The sequence below is a fragment of the Penaeus chinensis genome, chromosome 10 (genome assembly GCF_019202785.1).
Source record: "Penaeus chinensis breed Huanghai No. 1 chromosome 10, ASM1920278v2, whole genome shotgun sequence".
Taxonomy (NCBI): Eukaryota; Metazoa; Arthropoda; class Malacostraca; order Decapoda; family Penaeidae; genus Penaeus; species Penaeus chinensis.
The window spans coordinates 17,201,509-17,219,008 of NC_061828.1; the positions used below are offsets into that span (position 1 = coordinate 17,201,509).

The 17,500-nt window shown below is 43.5% G+C and overlaps 1 protein-coding gene across 12 annotated transcripts in view; it reads left to right on the forward strand.

The window, feature by feature from the left end:
• The window catches only part of LOC125029970 (gamma-aminobutyric acid receptor subunit beta-like), a 330,100-nt gene that overhangs the window by 199,858 nt on the left and 112,742 nt on the right, over window positions 1–17,500 (forward strand). For 11 of the 12 annotated variants that reach the window (XM_047620165.1, XM_047620164.1, XM_047620168.1 and 8 more), the window contains exon 4: window positions 10,690–10,757. In XM_047620165.1, coding sequence (XP_047476121.1) covers window positions 10,690–10,757 — 68 coding nt within the window. Of the gene's footprint in view, window positions 1–10,689; window positions 10,758–16,288; window positions 17,002–17,500 lie in introns of those variants that run through there. The other variant, XM_047620176.1, reaches the window with a different exon arrangement.

Genomic DNA, 17,500 nt, shown 5'->3' on the forward strand with positions numbered 1-17,500 from the left:
TCACTTCTTCACGCGTTGCTACTTTTCCGGTCCAATTTCCGTCGAGGCTGCATTGTGCTTTATTTACACTGGGGTTCAATAAGCGGCCGTTTGCATCGGATCAAACCAAATCTTTATGGGGAATCGATTCACGTGTTATTCCGGCTGTTCTAAATCGCCTTTGTCGCTGGACAAATTCCCTCTCACTCGGTCTCTTTCTTTCTCTCTCTCTTTGTCTCTCTCTCTGTCTATCTATCTTTCTGTCTGTCTATCTGGCTATCTGTTCATCTATCTATATATTCATCTATATATTGGTCTGTCTGTCTTTCTATCTACCTATCTATTCATCAAAATATTCATCTGTATACCTTTCTTTCTCTCTCTCTCTCTCTCTCTCTCTCTCTCTCTCTCTCTCTCTCTCTCTCTCTCTCTCACTCACTCACTCACTCACTCACTCACTCACTCACTCACTCACTCTCTCTCTCTTTCTCTCTCTCTTTCTCTCTCTTCTATGATTCTTGTGATGTTAATTAGATTGGGATGTCGGAAGGGGCAAGTTCCCTGTGGTACTATAGTAGACGAGACAAGCTGTGAGGTGAGTCCCTAGAGAGGGAAGGGGGGCCCAGACGAAAGGGGGAGGGGGGGCCTATGACCTACTTACCACGCCTCGCAACTGTTCCACTGCTGACCTAGTTTTATTCCTTTGCTCGCCTGGGAAACTTCCGCTGAACCATCGCTCTACCCTTCCTGTCGCCGAATATTTTTTTCTCGACTATTCTCTTTTCCATCTCCCTCTATCTCTCTCTCTCTCTCTCTATATATATATATATATATATATATATATATATGTGTGTGTGTGTGTGTGTGTGTGTGTGTGTGTGTGTGTGTGTGTGTGTGTGTGTGTGTGTGTGTGTGTGTATCCTCTTTCCCTCTCTTACTCATTTTTTCTGTCGAAAATAACGATGTCAGATGTAAAGACAAAGGAAGCATAAGCACCAACAATCGCAGACACTGATAATTGTGTCGACATTGCTGTCCATAATTCCCATACTCGTCTTGAAACATCGGCTTCCCTTCGCTTTTAGGAAGATAAAGGGATGATGCAAAGGACAGTAAAATTCAACGCCGCTTCTTTGTCACTTCCATAACAAAGGTCAGAGCAAAGACCTCTAGCTAAATTTTTCACGGTCAGTCGGATGAGTGAGTGTAGCAAACATCATGAATATGATAGGGGAGAGAGGCAGTGGGAGGGAGGGCTGGTGGGAGGGGAAGAGGCGGTGGGAGGGAGGGCTGGTGGGTGGGGAAGAGGCGGTGGGAGGGAGAGATGGTGGGTGGGGAATAGGCGGTTGGAGGGGGGGTTGGTGGGTGGGAAAGAGGCGTAGGGAGGGAGAGATGGTGGGTGGGGAATAGGCGGTTGGAGGGGGGGTTGGTGGGTGGGAAAGAGGCGGAGGGAGGGAGAGATGGTGGGTGGGGAATAGGCGGTTGGAGGGGGGGTTGGTGGGTGGGGAAGAGGCGGAGGGAGGGAGGGCTGGTGGGTGGGGAGGAGCCGGTGGGAGGGATGAGTGGTGGGTGGGGAAGAGGCCGTGGGAGAGAGGGGTGTTGGGAGGGGGTGCGGGTGCGGGGGGACGAAGGGAGGGGGGAATGCGTCTGCGAGAGAGATCCCTCCCGACATACTGTTTTCCTCTGCCCGGGCGGTTAGAGTGTAATGACAGCGCCATCATCGCCGGTTAGGGTTCTGCGATGCTCTGGCGGGGTTGGGCTAGGTACATGGCACAGGATAATTAAGGATAATTACATCACATAGAACAGCCATTACCGCAGGAAGGGGTTCTGTTTGCAAATAACACGCAATAATTCCCCCTGGGAGGAGGCGGCACTACCGGCAGCTCCCTGTGCTATGGCACCCCCACACCTGGTTTAGCAGGGTCGTGGCACAGGTGGTGATGAAGCCGGCAGCGCTCAATACTTTAAACTGTGGATCAGATCCGCTGTCGAAATATCCTGTATAACCCTTTGATCCCGACGTTTTATAACTCAACACTCAAGCCCATCGTGTGACAGCGGATCGTCCGGGACTGTCAAATCATCCTTCATGTTGTGCTAACTAATTGTGTTAATAATACCTTAATGACGTATCATACATGTGTCGGTTATATGAAGCCCAGAGATGCACCGCGGATGCTTAATGAGGACGGTAACTTTACTGCGGTACTGAGTGTGTAGCACACTCACAAAGGAATCGTTATGGAGAGAGAAAAATATAAGTTTAGGTTATTTGGCAAGCGTCTATACAGCTTTGTTGAAAAAAAAAAAAAAAAAAAAAAAAAAATCTAACAAACATTGCTTTCAAAACATTGTTTCATTTTTTTCATTTAAACCTGACCTTGAGTTAGACCACAGAGATTTCTCGACGAGAGGGAAATGGTGCGCTTCTTAAACATATGCCAAGGAAACAGAGCTCCTTGAGCATAGTCTAGTGGGGGAAGGGGGCTAGTAAAGCCCTTGATATGTTTCCGGAGGGGCTAATGCAAGGGGCTTCCTGGAGCTGGTAATGAGCCGGAGGGTAAATAGACCTACAGGAGACGAGTTAGAAGCTGTGAGTGGCCCGACAGAAGTGCTAATGAGGGGAAAGGGTGTGAGGAATCCCATCGGAAGAGTTAGTGAGGCCAGAGCGTGAGGGAAGCCGAGACGGAGGGTGTAAAAGCGCCGCCATAATAGCGTTTAGGAAGGGAATGGGTGAGAAGACAGCAAGGGGGGAGAGGAGAACCCTTAAGGGAGGGCGAAGGGGCCGCTTAAGGCGTCATGACAACACAATGGGGGTGTGAAGGCCTACCCCTTGTGCAAGGCTCGAGGGGTAAATGCATAAGGGAATCTCTTATGGACACGTGAAGGTTCCGGTCTCTAGTGGTAATGGAAGTTCCCTGCGGGGAGTCCCTGATGGAGGCCCCTGGAATAGTGATGGGTCGCCTGGGGTGTTAGCTGTGCCTCGCGTCACGCAGGTCCGCCGGACGTGCCATTGGATCGCATGCAGATAATTTGGGTCAACACTAGACGCACGCGATCTGTCTCGCGGGGCCACGGGCTACACTACACCCCCGCCCTCCTCCTCTTCCTGCTGCTCTTTCTAGTCGTCGTCTCTTCCTTCTCCTCCTTCTGCTCTGCCTCCTCTTCGCCTTCTTATTTTATTCCACCTTCTTGAAAAATGGCACGTGTCGCCTATATGATAACAGTTACACTGTCACCTTATTATCTTTATCATAAACCTACACATCTAAAAGGCATTAGATATTAAAAGATCTCTAACGAAGAATCAGTGAATCCGAGACGTAAGAAACAAAGATAGGACATTGAAAACTAGGACGTAGAAGAAAAAAATAGAAAAAGAAGATCGCGAAAAAATAATGATAATGGAAAAAAAAATATCAATTTCCAGGAATTACACATTCCGGTGACAAACAAAGAAACGAATAAATCCCTTTGTGGCAACCTCCCCCACCTGTAGTCTCACGCCACAGTGGGTGTATTGATTAAGACAATGTTCGTGCCACCCAACACCACCCAGGCTAGCGTACGTGACAGCGAATACCCGGGACACGGACGTTCAACAAAACACTAAAAGCAAAGGGAAGCATAACACACGCGCTAATATCCGACATAGGAAAAGCACAGTGCGAGAAACCGTGTAACCATGGCGACAGTGCACGACAACAGCCAGATAACGTACACAGCGCCGTACACCCGGAACAGGAAGGGTAGCAGAAAAAGCCATTCGGCAAGCACAGCGCATGCGTCGTGAATGCAGTCGCGTACACAGTCCAGTATGAACCATGATTATTTCTTTGATATATGCTAATTACTGCCACCGATATCTGCATTCTGATTATTGCAGTTACTTTGGGTGTGCCATTCATCAACGTTTTTTGCTTTTGATGGTTGATATAGTACCCCTATTATTTTCTTCGTTCTCTCGATAACGGTAATGCCTTTGTTTCTGTTCTGTTTAATGTCCATGTTGTTTTTTTGCGATTTTTCTTTTCTTTTCTTTTCTTGTGCTTATTAAAAATATATATGATTTATACGTTTGAGTCAAGTTAAGCCACATCGTACTGAAATCGTTCATGGACATAATTCCAAGTCGCTCAGGCTGAAATCACACCAACCAGATTCAGCCCAGCGTTGCCCTAATCCCTTCAAAATCGACGCAAAGTACATAATCTCTTCCCCTGGAGAGGGATTTTGCGATTCGCCAAGCCTTGTTTGGTGCAAGACCTTAACAAGCAATCAGAACTGCGCCCTGGAAACCCTCAGAGCTAAATAATCGGAGAAGATCACTTGGTCCGTGCGTGAGTTGCAGTGCCAAGTGCCTCGAGTGAGACAGCCAGCCAATCAGAAGCTTATTGCTTTGCCAAGGATTAATCACAGGACTGGCGTTACAAGCTCCTCTTCGAGTACACCCGTCGGCTCAGTGATAACCTCTTGAGGATCTCCTTCGAGCCTCCTGCCCTCCGGCATCCTTCTCCTCTTCCCCTCCATACCCTCTCCCTTCTTTCCTTCCTTCCGTCCTTCCTTTTTTTCTTTCCTTCTTTCTTTCTTTCTTACCTTCCTTCCCTCCTATTTCCTTCTTTCCCTTCTCTATTTATTCTTTCCAGTCTTCCCTCCTTCATTCTTTCTTTCCTTATATCCCTTCTTCATTCCTTCCCTCCAGCTTTTCTGCTTTCCTTCCCTCCCACCTTTCTTCCTCTATTTCCTTCCTTCCTCCCCAGCTTGTCTCTTTCCTTTCTTAGCCATTTCCGTCTCGCTTCCCCCCTTCCTTCGTACCTCCTCCCTCGGGTACGTAAAGGCTGAACATAACAAACGTCGTGAAATATGGAAAGGAATGAGAAAGATTAATTTTGTTTCGGCGAATTAATTGAAAAACTTCAATTTCAACATGAAGAGAGAGAAAGGGGGGAAAGCGAGAATTAAAACTGTAGAAAGCGAAAGAAAGTGTAAGTGAATGTACGTAGAATTCCGATTATATCTATACGCTTACATATACATACATATGCGCACTTAGGTATTTAATATTTCTATCTTTAGCTAGTAATGTATAGCTATTTATAGACATTTTGTAGATAAAGTCGTAAACATTCTTTATACATGAACTATGAGGAAATGAAAGTTTTCCCACCTCTTTTTCCTCAATGTATAACACTCATTACACGGGTAAAAAATATATAAAAAATAAAACGAATGTAATTCTTAATAGAAAAAAGATAATAAAAAAAAGAATAATAATTCCGGATTGGGCGAAAATAACGGATTATGAAGATAGCTTGGAACGAAGGAGCAATAATTTGATCCAAGAAAGATGTTTTCTTCCTTACCTTTCTTTCATTCTTTCTTAACTCTTCTCTCTCTCTAGCTCTTTATCTATTTATATATGTATCGATCTGTCTATGTATCCACCTATCTGTCTATCTATCTATTTATTTATCTATCCGTGTCACTTACTCTTTCTTTTTATCTACCTTTTTTATCGTCCTTTCTCCTTTCCTTTTTTTTTTTTCCTTCTCTTCATTTTCTTCCTCCCCCTTTTTCTCAAATATAGATTTTCGACTCTTTTCTTTTCCTTTCCTTTTTCTCAATTAATCAGAAGAGCGTCCATGACTAAAGCGGAGGAACTTTCTCCAATGTAGTAGCTCGGGTTGTGGTAGGTGATATTAGAATGATTAATGATAATTGCAAAATCATGCCGTGAAACTAATGGGTGGCATGAAGATGACGGACAGGGAGTCGTACAGTACGTGCGTGTGCGTGTGTTTTCGTGTGTGCGTGTGGAGGGGGGGGGGGGGGGAGGAGTTGAGTGTGTGTGTGTGTGGGTGGGTGGGTGGGTAGGTGAGTGGGTGTATGTGTGTGGGTGGGTGGGTGTGTGCGTGTGTGTGTGTGTGTGTGTGTGTGTGTGTGTGTGTGTGTGTGTGTGTGCATGTGTGTGTGTGTGTGTGTGTCTGTGTGCATGTGTGTGTGTGTGTGTGTGTGTGTGTATGTGTGTGTGTGTGTGTGTGTGTGTGTGTATTTCCTGACTGTCAGCTACGGAACAAAAAAATATATCTGATAAATTTCGCAGCAGCAAAAGTTTCTATCCTCGAAAAAAAAGGAAAAAATCCCCAAGAGGTTTGCATGCTCTATCCCATCCAGCATCCCCGCCATCCCCGCAGAAGGCCTACCTCTTCCCCAACTCTCCCAACCCTATCCTTAGCCTCTCTCCACTTCCTGCATCCCCCCGTTTCCGCTTCCCCTTTTCTCCAGATATACTTTCCCCATCCCCTTGCCCGCCCCTAGCCCTTTTCCCCATTCCCAAACCCCTCCTTATAGTCCCATCCCCATCCTTAACCCTTCCCTAACCCTCTTCCCTCCCCAACCCTTCAACCCCATCCCCCACCTATCCTCCCTTCCCCATATATTCCCTATCCCCATTCCCCATTCCTCACCCCCTTCCCCACCTCCCATTCCCCACCTATTGCCCATCCCCACCCCCCATTCCTCATTCCCTTCTCAATCCCCCCTTCCTCACCTATCCCCCCTTCCCCACCTATTCACCATCCCCTTCCCCATCCCCCATTCCCCACCTATCCCCCATTCCCCACCCATTCCCCAACCCGATAGGATCCTGAACCGACGGGGCGTGACTGTTTCATTAAGATTCAACACCTTATTGCAAAACTTAAAGAACGTCGAGCAGCATAAAGGTTTTCGAGCGTTTTCCTCGCTGACGTCCATTCATATGGAAATAGTGTCGAGTGTAACCCTGTAGTTCGGCATTCATTCCTTGTCGGCAGCTGGGACCGATTTTTTTCTTCTTTTTTTTTTTTTCTTTCTTTTTTTCATTTATTCTTTCTTTCATTCTTTCTTTCTTTCTATCATTCATTATTTCTTTATTTCCTTTTTCCTTCTTTCTTTCTTTTTTTACTCTTTCCTTCTTTCATTCTTTCTTTCTTTCATTCTTTCTTTTTTTTGTGTGTTGTGGACGAGACTGGAAGGGAGAAGGAGAAAAAGAGTGAGAGAAAAAGGAAGGAAGGGATAGAAGGAGTGAAGGCAGGAGAGATAAATAGGAGGAGGAGAGACAGACAGACAGACAGACAGACAGACAGACAGACAGACAGACAGACAGACAGAGAGACAGTCAGAAAGAGAGACAGACAAACAAATAGAAAGACAGGGAGACAGATACAAAGACAAAAAGGAAAGAAAAAGAGAGAGAAACACGAACAGGCGCTATAGAATAATGGAATAAGAGAAAAGCGAAGAACGTGTTTTTCTCTCGCTCATTTCAACTCCAGTAATGACACTAGGTTCAATTCCCATAATCAATAGACATGGGAATCCTAACTTAGCTAATCAATCTTAGCACCAGCTGGCACAGGCACCGGTGACATGGCACAGGTTGGGCGGAGCAATAACGGCATAAGTCTTATATATTATTCTAAAAGCACTCTCAAAAACAAGTTAGAAATCTTAGAGTGATATACTGTCACGCAGACGAAAAAAAAAAGTACGCTGTACCCACTCAGAATACCAAATCAAAAAGGCTCGATAAGGGTTCGTGTGGAAAATTAGTGGTTTATTCACTAATCGGCAAACTACATTATGTAACGAATTGCACGCCACTTTCGCCCGTATATAAACTCGCGGTCGGGGATCTGATGTCGACATTTAACAGCCAAAGGTTAAAAACTTACGTGGGAACCGAACACGTTACGATCTTGCGTGGCCGTGATAGAGCCTATAAAACCAAAATAAAAAAAGAAAGACAAAAAAGAGATAGAAAGACTAAGACAGGGGTAGAGAAAGAGAGAAAGAGAGAAAGAGAGAGAGAGGGAGAGAGAGAGAGAGAGAGAGAGAGAGAGAGAGAGAGAGAGAGAGAGAGAGAGAGAGATGAAGCAATACGTAAGGTTGTGATACCGGGTTATATACAAGCTTGTTTCGACCTTAAGCGGGCTGGAAAGTCTAGGATGAATAAGGTGCACGGTGGTATCGACTTCTCTTATGAAAGATTCAGGTATTCAGCCAGCCCGATCGTCCCGAGGTGGCCGCTGTCGGAGCATACACGGGCTGTCTCTATCTATCTATCTATATCATCTATCTGTCTTCCATCTATCTATGTATCTGTGTGTGTGTGTGTGTGTGTGTGTGTGTGTGTGTGTGTGTGTGTGTGTGTGTTGTGTGTGTGTGTGTGTGTTGTGTGTGTGTATGTGTGTGTGTGTGTGTGTGTGTGTATGTGTGTGTGTGTGTGTGTGTGTGTGTGTGTGTGTGTGTGTATGTGCGTGTGTGTGCATGTGTGTGTGTGTGTTTGTTTGTCTGTCTGTTTATATATTTACGTCTCTCTCTCTCTCTCTATCTATCTATCTATCTATCTATCTATCTATCTATCTATCTATCTATCTATCTATCTATCTATCTCTCTCTCTCTCTCTCTCTCTCTCTCTCTCTCTCTCTCATATATCTAAAAACATTTTACTAATTTTATTGGAAATATATGGATAAGATAGAAAAAAGAAGAATAAAATAAGACCTGAAACTGGTGATCATGATCTATCAACCCTTGACACTAATCGATTGTGTCGTCATTTTCTTGTCATGATAATTCAAGTTTCTTTCACAAGCATCATTAATTGAAATTTGAATTATTTTATTCATCCGATATTGTTTTGTTTCTAGTTCCATTGACATCAAAATCATCTTCATCATCAACCATCATCATTGTCATCATCACGATCATCATCATCAAGGTCATCATCACCATCATCATGACCATCACCGTCATCACCGATTATTATATCTTTAATACCTTCCTGCTGTCACAGCCATTGCCACAGCGATGATGATCACCGGCATAGCAGTATCATAATCCACATAATCACCGTCACTATCACTATCATCTCAAGGTCATCATACAAGACCAGTCATCACCACTCTTAACTTATCTTTACCACTTTTCGTATCATCACCATTTCCATCGTCATCATCATTCTTCTCTGTTATCTATACTATTATCCCCATCTTCTTCCCTTCCCTTTAAAATCTCTTTCGCCATTCTATCGTCACCAATCCCTTTGTTTTTTCCTGTGTCCAGTCGTCGTCATCGTTCTCTTCCTTTCTTCCTCTTCGTAATGTTTACTGGATGTTTCTTCTCTTCTCTTTCCCTTACTACCGTCACCATCCTCTTCTCTTCCGCCTTCTCTATCTCTTCGCACTGCACCATCTCCGTGTACCATTTCTTCCCTTCTTCTCCCCTTTGAGAATCACCGCCATCGTCAGTTCTTCCCTTTCTCTTTATCACCTCCAAAATCCAACGATCACCGCCATCATCACATCTTGCTTTATCTCTCTCGCATCTTCGTCACCGTCACCCCCCATCTTCACCCCCATTCCAGCCACTTCCTTATCATCTCTAATCTTCTGAGAGCATCCCTTCGCCTCACGACCATCGCTCCTACAACGCTCTTCAGAACCTATCTGTTTCTCCCAAGTACAGTGGAACGTCTCCTCAGGTTGCTGTTTGCTCCAGGTTCTTATCTGACACTTCTCCGGGAGTGGCCTGCCTGCACGTCCTCCTGCAGGCGGTGCACCTTCTGGGACGCTCAAGCCCCTGCAGAAGTAGCATTCCAGGAACTTTCTTTTACTTTCCTTATCTTCTCCAGGAGCTAAATATATATATATATATGCCTAGATACATAGATTAGAAGTGCAATAGATAGAGATGGGTTCTGTCAACGTCATATCATATGCATAAGGCGCATGAATGTCTGCCATTTATCTAGTGATGATGGAGTGTTTTTTTCTCTGTGATCCGCACTGGCCCTTAGATCCTACAAGTAGGTATGTTATTTCAAGATTTTACTCTTATGTACTCGTGTCGAAGTACTGATGTAGGATCTTTAAATAGTACGTGCCAGTGCAGGATTTGGGGTCTAGGAATATCAGGCAAATCTCCTCCCTACCTGTGATATTGGCACGTTTCTGCACCTTATTCAGATTCATATCTTACTTTATAAACTGCTTAGCGCCAGATCATATAAAGGCTCAAATTTGTCAGAATGCTAAATGCTAAAAGGTTATATGCAAAGGCTTTATACTTACTAACAATATCGAGATATGTAAGAAACATGGTCACTAGTCCATCCAATAGGCATGATTTGCCTGCTTAAGTGAATCATAAATCCTCCTCTAACTGCCATAGTAGAGCATAGATATCAAGAGCAATGGGTTAAAGGATACTATAAAACTTCATTTGATTAACATTTCATTTCCAAACATTTAGAGCAAATTTGGAATGTCAAACATTTTTTTTTGTTTTTTGTTTATATAAAGTTTCTCATTCCTTTTTTACATTTAAGTTGCTTTATGTCAAAATGCTACAATAAAACTTGTACGCATGGAATGATTTTTTCATTTCATTTTATAGTGTTTGACTGTTGATCAATTAAGGTTTCTTTTTTCTTATTGACCTATAGCTTGATATTCAGTTATCCGAATGAAGTAACCTGATTCAGTGTTGACCTCACTGTTCAAACACATCCGGGCCCTGGATTTTCTATCCTTTCTATCTTTCTTTTTACCCCTTTTTCTGCAATCGCTAAGGGAGAACGTTCCACTGTAACCATTTTGAAATGTATGTTGTGTGCTGGCTAGTTGTCGCTGAAGCCGGCCCGATGCTGTCTGTCTTTCCAGGGTCGCACGTGGACGTCGGTATAACGATGCATATTCTCAGTATTAGCTCGCTCTCTGAAGTTCAAATGGTACATACATATGCTCTTCGTTGTCGCGCTCCTAAGTACCACTAGTAAGGCAATAATCTTAAGGCGCCGGCCGGGCCAGCGGGACAGAGTGACGAGGACCTGTGGCCGCAAGGCTCCCCGGTACTCTTTTAACGCTCAAAGTGTGGAACCTTGCGTTGTGCCTAGCAAGAAGATGTCCTCGACTTGCGTTACCTGCCCTGATGTTGACTCTAACGTAACGCTCCCTCCCCCCACTGCCTTTTGCTATACGAGGGTAACACAAACCGAGGACCGAGTCATTGTCGTGTCATTCGAACTCGGAGTTATTTTGCGAGTTCCTGGTTGCTTCCCGAGACTGTACACAGCCTCGGGTCTGTACACCAAGGACTGTTTACAGTAGCAGAGGACCTTGCCAGCCTCTGAAGGGGTGATCCAACGTGTTCCGAGGGGAGGTGGCACAGAACTACCTTCCGTCGGCCCTGGATGACCCTTTCCAGACATGTCCGGTCAAAGACTGCTCGCTGGCCGGCTGGTGAGGACCTGTGGAGCGTCACAACGTTTGTGGTGAAGGGACGAGGTGTGTCTTCGCGACAAATGTGAGATGTCATTCGTTGGTCCTTAAGTCTGGATTCAAAGGCATAGAGATCATTCAGCTGCATGTTGAACATTTAACGGAGTGACTTTGAATCTAGACTCAACAGATTTGTTCATGCTATGCAGAAACATCTACGAAATACAGAGTTCCGAATGGCTGAATTTTAAAAAGTATTCTGCACATTCAAAAACATTTTTCTCTTGGTCTTGTTGTTACTGTATAATCCAGATAGCGAGATATGCCAAAAGTCCGTAATCCCTTTTTTAATCTCTGGCTTATGATAGCATGTCCTTCCTTGTGGCATTCCGTTCAATCTAATCGTGTTATATAATCTGGATGTTTCTGCTATTTCTTATGAACATTTAGCACAGAGTCGCCTCACTTTTACTGTGGTAGCCAAAGGTTGAGGCAAACCACAATGGTTTCAGTGAATCTTGATGTTCTCCTTTCAATATACACGATTGCAGAATCAACGGTGAAATCAACGTAATTTAACTAAAAGAAAACTGTGCATATGTTGCAAGCACGCAGACCAACCCCCACATACCCTCCCGTGTCCCCGTCCCTCCCCCGCCCCTGGATCCTACCCCGGTCCGCCCATCCCTCGTCCTCCCCCGCCCTCTCCCCGACACTCTCACCTCTCATATAGGTTATTGTTTATCCCTCTTTCGTTGCACATTGCTTTTGGCAGCCATTTTACCATTTTTTTCTGCTTTTCAAAATGAATTAGTGTACAGGTAAGGGAGCTGGCGTGAGCCCTACGTTGTACATAATCCGATTTTCTATTTGATTTTAGCAACTTTATAGATGAATTTACTTATTTTCATTCTTCTCTTCTCTTTCTTAATCTTTTACTTTGCTTGATTGCTTGTTTCTCTTGGCCTGTCTGAACCCTCTGTGATTTTAATGGAAACATGTCATGTTTCTGATGTTTGATCATTACTCACTTTCCTCGCTTTCCGTTATCAGATCTCACGTGTCATTTACGGATTCAGAATTTTGTTCCATCTACTTTACCTTATTCACCCTGCGTGCCTGCAATGTGCTACGGTGCAGAAAAGTGAGTCTCTCTGTGCTACTCTTTTTTTTAGGTGCATCAAAGGGAAGGCTACGTAGGTGTGTATGGACGGTGGTGCGTGGCTGCTCACCTATCTGAGACTCTGGGGAGATCGAGTAGAGAGACCCAGAGCTTGACACACACACACACCAGTACCCGCAGTACCCGAGTGAAGGGAGAGGACCTGAAGGCGTTACCCGAGTCTCGTGGCCGTGGGTCCGCTCGCGCCCCGTGCAGACACATCGCCGTAGTCACCTCCCTTTGAGCACCCTTTCCCCCTTGTACAGCATTTATCTTAGTTACTCTAGCGTTGTTTGTATGGGTTGTTTCTTTACAGGTACTCCAGTGATTGTCGGGGTTACGATGCACATTCTGAGTATCAGCTCAGTGTCTGAAGTGCTCATGGTACTAAGCCTTAACCACCATATTATCATAATTATGTGGCGACCATGCAGTGTCCGTCTTGTATTTAACCCTCACATGCACTCTGGCTCACCATCCTGCGGACAGATTGCCATAAGTAGTCCCGTATATCATTTCTTTATTTTTTATTTTTTTCTAATGTAAACTATCTAGAGTGTGGATGCCGGCCCCTTCCAACCTGCATGCCTCTCTGTGCATTGGTCGAGGCGCCGGCGGTTCAGCTCTGGGGTATACAAACAACTGTTTTGAATAATGTGACGATTCATTAAGGTGCTTTGTATACACCAGTTAGTGTGGGTGTTTTTTCATTAAGTGTAACTCCTTTCACTGTATATTCAGATGAGAAGAATTCTAACAATGGCCTTCCACGCGGCAGCCCTAGTGCTACCCTTGGGGGTTACAGTTAGTCATATTGGACAACCAAAGGATGGTCCTGAGCCACGTTTGCAACTCCCAGCATCATTTTTTGTGCTTTGACCAAGTCCAAGTCAACTGCAACCCGCCCCTCCTGGCCACCCACTACCAACCCTATTACCACTAAGTTCCCCAACCTTCACCAACCACCACAGCTGCCACTGACACTTTAAACGCCATTCACATCCAACACCGCCCATACACACGAAATCCACTTGGCAGGAAGGGCGAGGTATCACATGAGCCACAGCACCAGGCACCCGCCCACGCCTCTACACCCCGCCCATCCTCGGGTGCCGCCCTCAGATCTGAGTGGCACAGCGAAACTTGGATCGCGGGAGCGGCACAGTCAAGTGGTTTCTGGTGGGCCATCCGACAACCCGTGAAGCTCTGGCCCTGGTCAGCAACGGGGCCCTCACGCCCACGCAGACAGTGAACCACACCCACACAGCCATGCAGACGATTTTTGCCACGCTCATGCAGTGACACGCCCACATGCTCACACAACCTTGAAACCTTTACCGCCCACACACCCAACAGAACCACCTTAACAAAAAACACGCCCACAAATACACGAACAGCAGACGCGGGCGCCCACACCCATTTCCTGTACAAGAAATCCTCTCTCAACCTTACTATCTCTCTCAAGAACACGCGACAAGCACTCATGTAACACCCACACTACAACAGAGGTACAAAATACAACAGCAACACATTATATGCAATCCCAACTGCTTCCACGGTCTATCTCTTGTTCTTTCCCAACTTTATTAGGGCAACTGAGAAATGTCTTCTCAACTGAGGAATATGTCTTCTCAACACTGTCTTTCCGTGGACGAGACTAAAAACCACTATCTTCCCACACTCTCCTCTTCTGAATTCAAAGTAGACATCACTTAGTTTTATAATCATACATTTAAGTAATTATTGCGTCTTCCCGCTTCTTAATTGCTCCTCAAAGCACACCCAGTTGAGTATGCTCATGCTAAGGTAAGACATTGTGTATTTGGAAGCCAGCCAGGTGCCCGTGTAATTTCAGTACTGATTGTCATATTTATTTTGGTTCTGTTCACCTCAGTGAGGGAGCAAAAGGCATAGACAACATCCATATATTTCTGGGTTAAGAACTTATCATAGTCAAATAGGAAAAAAAAAGAATAGTGAAGCTTAATAGTGAAGCTTGGCCCAGTTAAGCGGTTGCATGAAAAAAAAAATTCGCTTCTACTTCGCGCTTCAATTTTTTTAACATTTCTGTTTTTCACATCTGTGCCTCGGACTGAAGAAAAACGAATATTCTTTGCTTGGTTTTGGCCAGTTTCTTCTTCTTCTATTTTCTTTCCTTTTTTTAAACATACATGAAACGTGTATCTGCACGCACTGCCGCATAGCCCCATATATGTGATCAATTGTTGGGTGCATTAAACTTTGCAATATACTCTAAATTTCTTCTATATGGACTTTACTATATCACTTTACTTATGATACTGAGGTGTCTGTAGCCATTAGCACGAAGACTGACGCAGTATGTGGGTCTATGTGTGCCGAAACTGGTGATTTTCTCGCAGCAAATATTTTGCAGCACTGTAAGTTTCTGTTGCAAAAAACTAGCGCACATCTTGACTTTTCATATTAAGTCATCTGCTAGGTACACTTCCGCTAGTTAGTAATTAAACCTAGGCAATCTCACTCTTTGATTATCACGAGGACTCCATCTAGCTAAATCAGTAGACTCACACATTTTGCGACTTCATGAAAAATAAAAGCATAGACATTGTTCAGGATGCTTAAATTTAATTAAAAAATAATGATGAATTTGTTCGTAGAATGAGTCTTGTGCTTTAAACAGACTTGTTCCATTCACTTAATTAATTATTCAGAATGAAGAGTTTCAAAGAATCTTTTTTTACTTTTTTCTTAAATAATTCAAACTATCTGCGTCTAAATAAAGAGCCATTTTTAAAATTTTGCCTTTTTTAACCATCAATAATTAATCACAAATTTTCCTTAACCAAAAATAATAATCATTTTGGAGAAAAAGCATAATAATAATAATAATAACGATCTCTTCTCGGCTTCTTTAAGAAATGCAAAAAGAAACTCGACCTCGCTGAAAATGTCTATGTGCGGTGGACTTGCGGACGCCCTCCTGTTCTTTCCCCTTTCCTGTCTTTCTTAACTGCTTGGCCCAACTCTCAAGTACTCCGGGTGGCCACTTTCTTTCCACAACTGCCGCTGTTGATGCTGCTGGTGCTGCCCGTTGCTACTGCCCAGACTGCTGTTGAAGATGCACTACCTGCGCCCCTCTCGCTGTTCACATAGAGCCCGAGCTAACCCCAACCAAACCCAAAGTGGTGTTGGCATTAAAAAAAAAAAAAAAAAAAAAAAAAAAAAAAAAAGTGATATCAACCCAACGGGCACGAACGGTTTAAAAAGCTACCCGATGCCCGAACTCCCTGGTTTTTTAGAGTTTAGCGAGAATTGTTTATATTTTTCTCCTTTTTTGTGTTTCCTTTTGATTTATCTTTACTCCCGTTTTTTGGTTGTTATTTTTTTGTGTTTCTTTTCTGCCAACTATACCTAAACATGACTTAGGCCGGCAATATCTTAATGTGATTCAACGTTTTTTACGTTTATATATATATCTTGTTTAATTAAGTGCACCTGACTGTATAAATAATTATATATATACATGTTGCATAGTTAATTAATTTTTCTATGCTTAAATAATGCCCATTGCCTTGCACTTCAATCACCTAATCGAAAATCTCGATGACCCTTTAATATGTGTATATATATATAAATATATATATATGTATATATATATATATATATATATATATATATATACACACGAGTATATATACGTTTGTATGTATGTATAAATGTACGTGTATATGTATATGTGTACATGTATATGCATATATACTGTGCGTATATTATATATGCATATATACTGCGCGCATATTATATATGCATATATATATATATATATATATATATATATATATATATATATATATATATATACAGGCATACATACATATATGTATATGTATATATATACTGATATATATATATATAGTTTAGTAATGGATACGGCGCTGCATGTACTTTGCACGGAATGACAGACACTCCATGCCACCGATCGACACATGTCCCTTTTTGTCCGATTTGATCAACGGAATGAATGAAAGGACTCCAAGGTGGGCCGGGCTTGGTCGGGCTTCCAGTACGCCCTTCCTGACAGCGCGCCCAGACCCGGACCAAAGCCTCTGGTGTTGCCTCAGTTTTAGTCACAGATTTTGTTATTCTCGTGTTTTTATCCGTATATAAATGTGTTTCCTCAAAGCATCCTCCGTTCAGTATATATGAATGCATCTGTGTAATTACGTTGATGTATTTTTATTGAACCATTTTTTTTTTATTATGTATTTGCTAATCCTTAGTGATGATCACAAAGTTAAGTCATTAAGATGAAGTTTAGGGTAATCAGAATAACAAAGTTTAGATTTATAAACTTGGCAACAATGTAACACTCTGAGCTGGACACAAAGTCATAAAGCCCAGTTATCCAGCAGACAGTAACTTCAAGGCAGACAGATTCCTTCGTCAGTCTAAAGCCCAGGACAGAACCCAGAAATATGTTTGGTCGTGTTGTTGTGCCTTTACAGGGGAAGGGAACGTTTACTGCAGCCACGAATTCGGGCAGGGCTGCCGCCATGGCCCAACCTGGAGGTTCAGGGGGCGAGGATGGGGATTCCGGAGAACCAAGTCAGGTGCGATCGATCACCCACCACCCACTACCACCTATTTCCACCCACTGCCACCCATCACCACCATCCTCCCCCATTCATCGTCACCACATCGTCAGGACCTCCTCAGAAAGCCTTACCGGAGAGTAATGGAAAACACGGGGCACCTCTGTTTTTTAGTTAGAGCATAATTTCATCCCTACAAAGAAAAAAAGAAAGAAATTAAACGAAAACTCCTTTGACTGATACACACAAAAGTTCCTCTTCCTCCCATCCCATTCCTTATAACAAAAGACAGTATTTGACCCTTTTATGCGTTCTAGCTTTCAGCAGGTATCGTATCGACATCATTGTCATAGTAAGTACGAAATCTTTAATCCATCTCAGAATGTGCCGCCGCTTTCCATTATTCACGGTGTTTCAGTTATGGGAATTTAGCAGCTTAAAGAAAAAGAGCGGTTGATGCTCTTTTGTAAATTTTTTATTTTTTTTTCAAAAAAAAAGAATAATAATAACGTCTTTT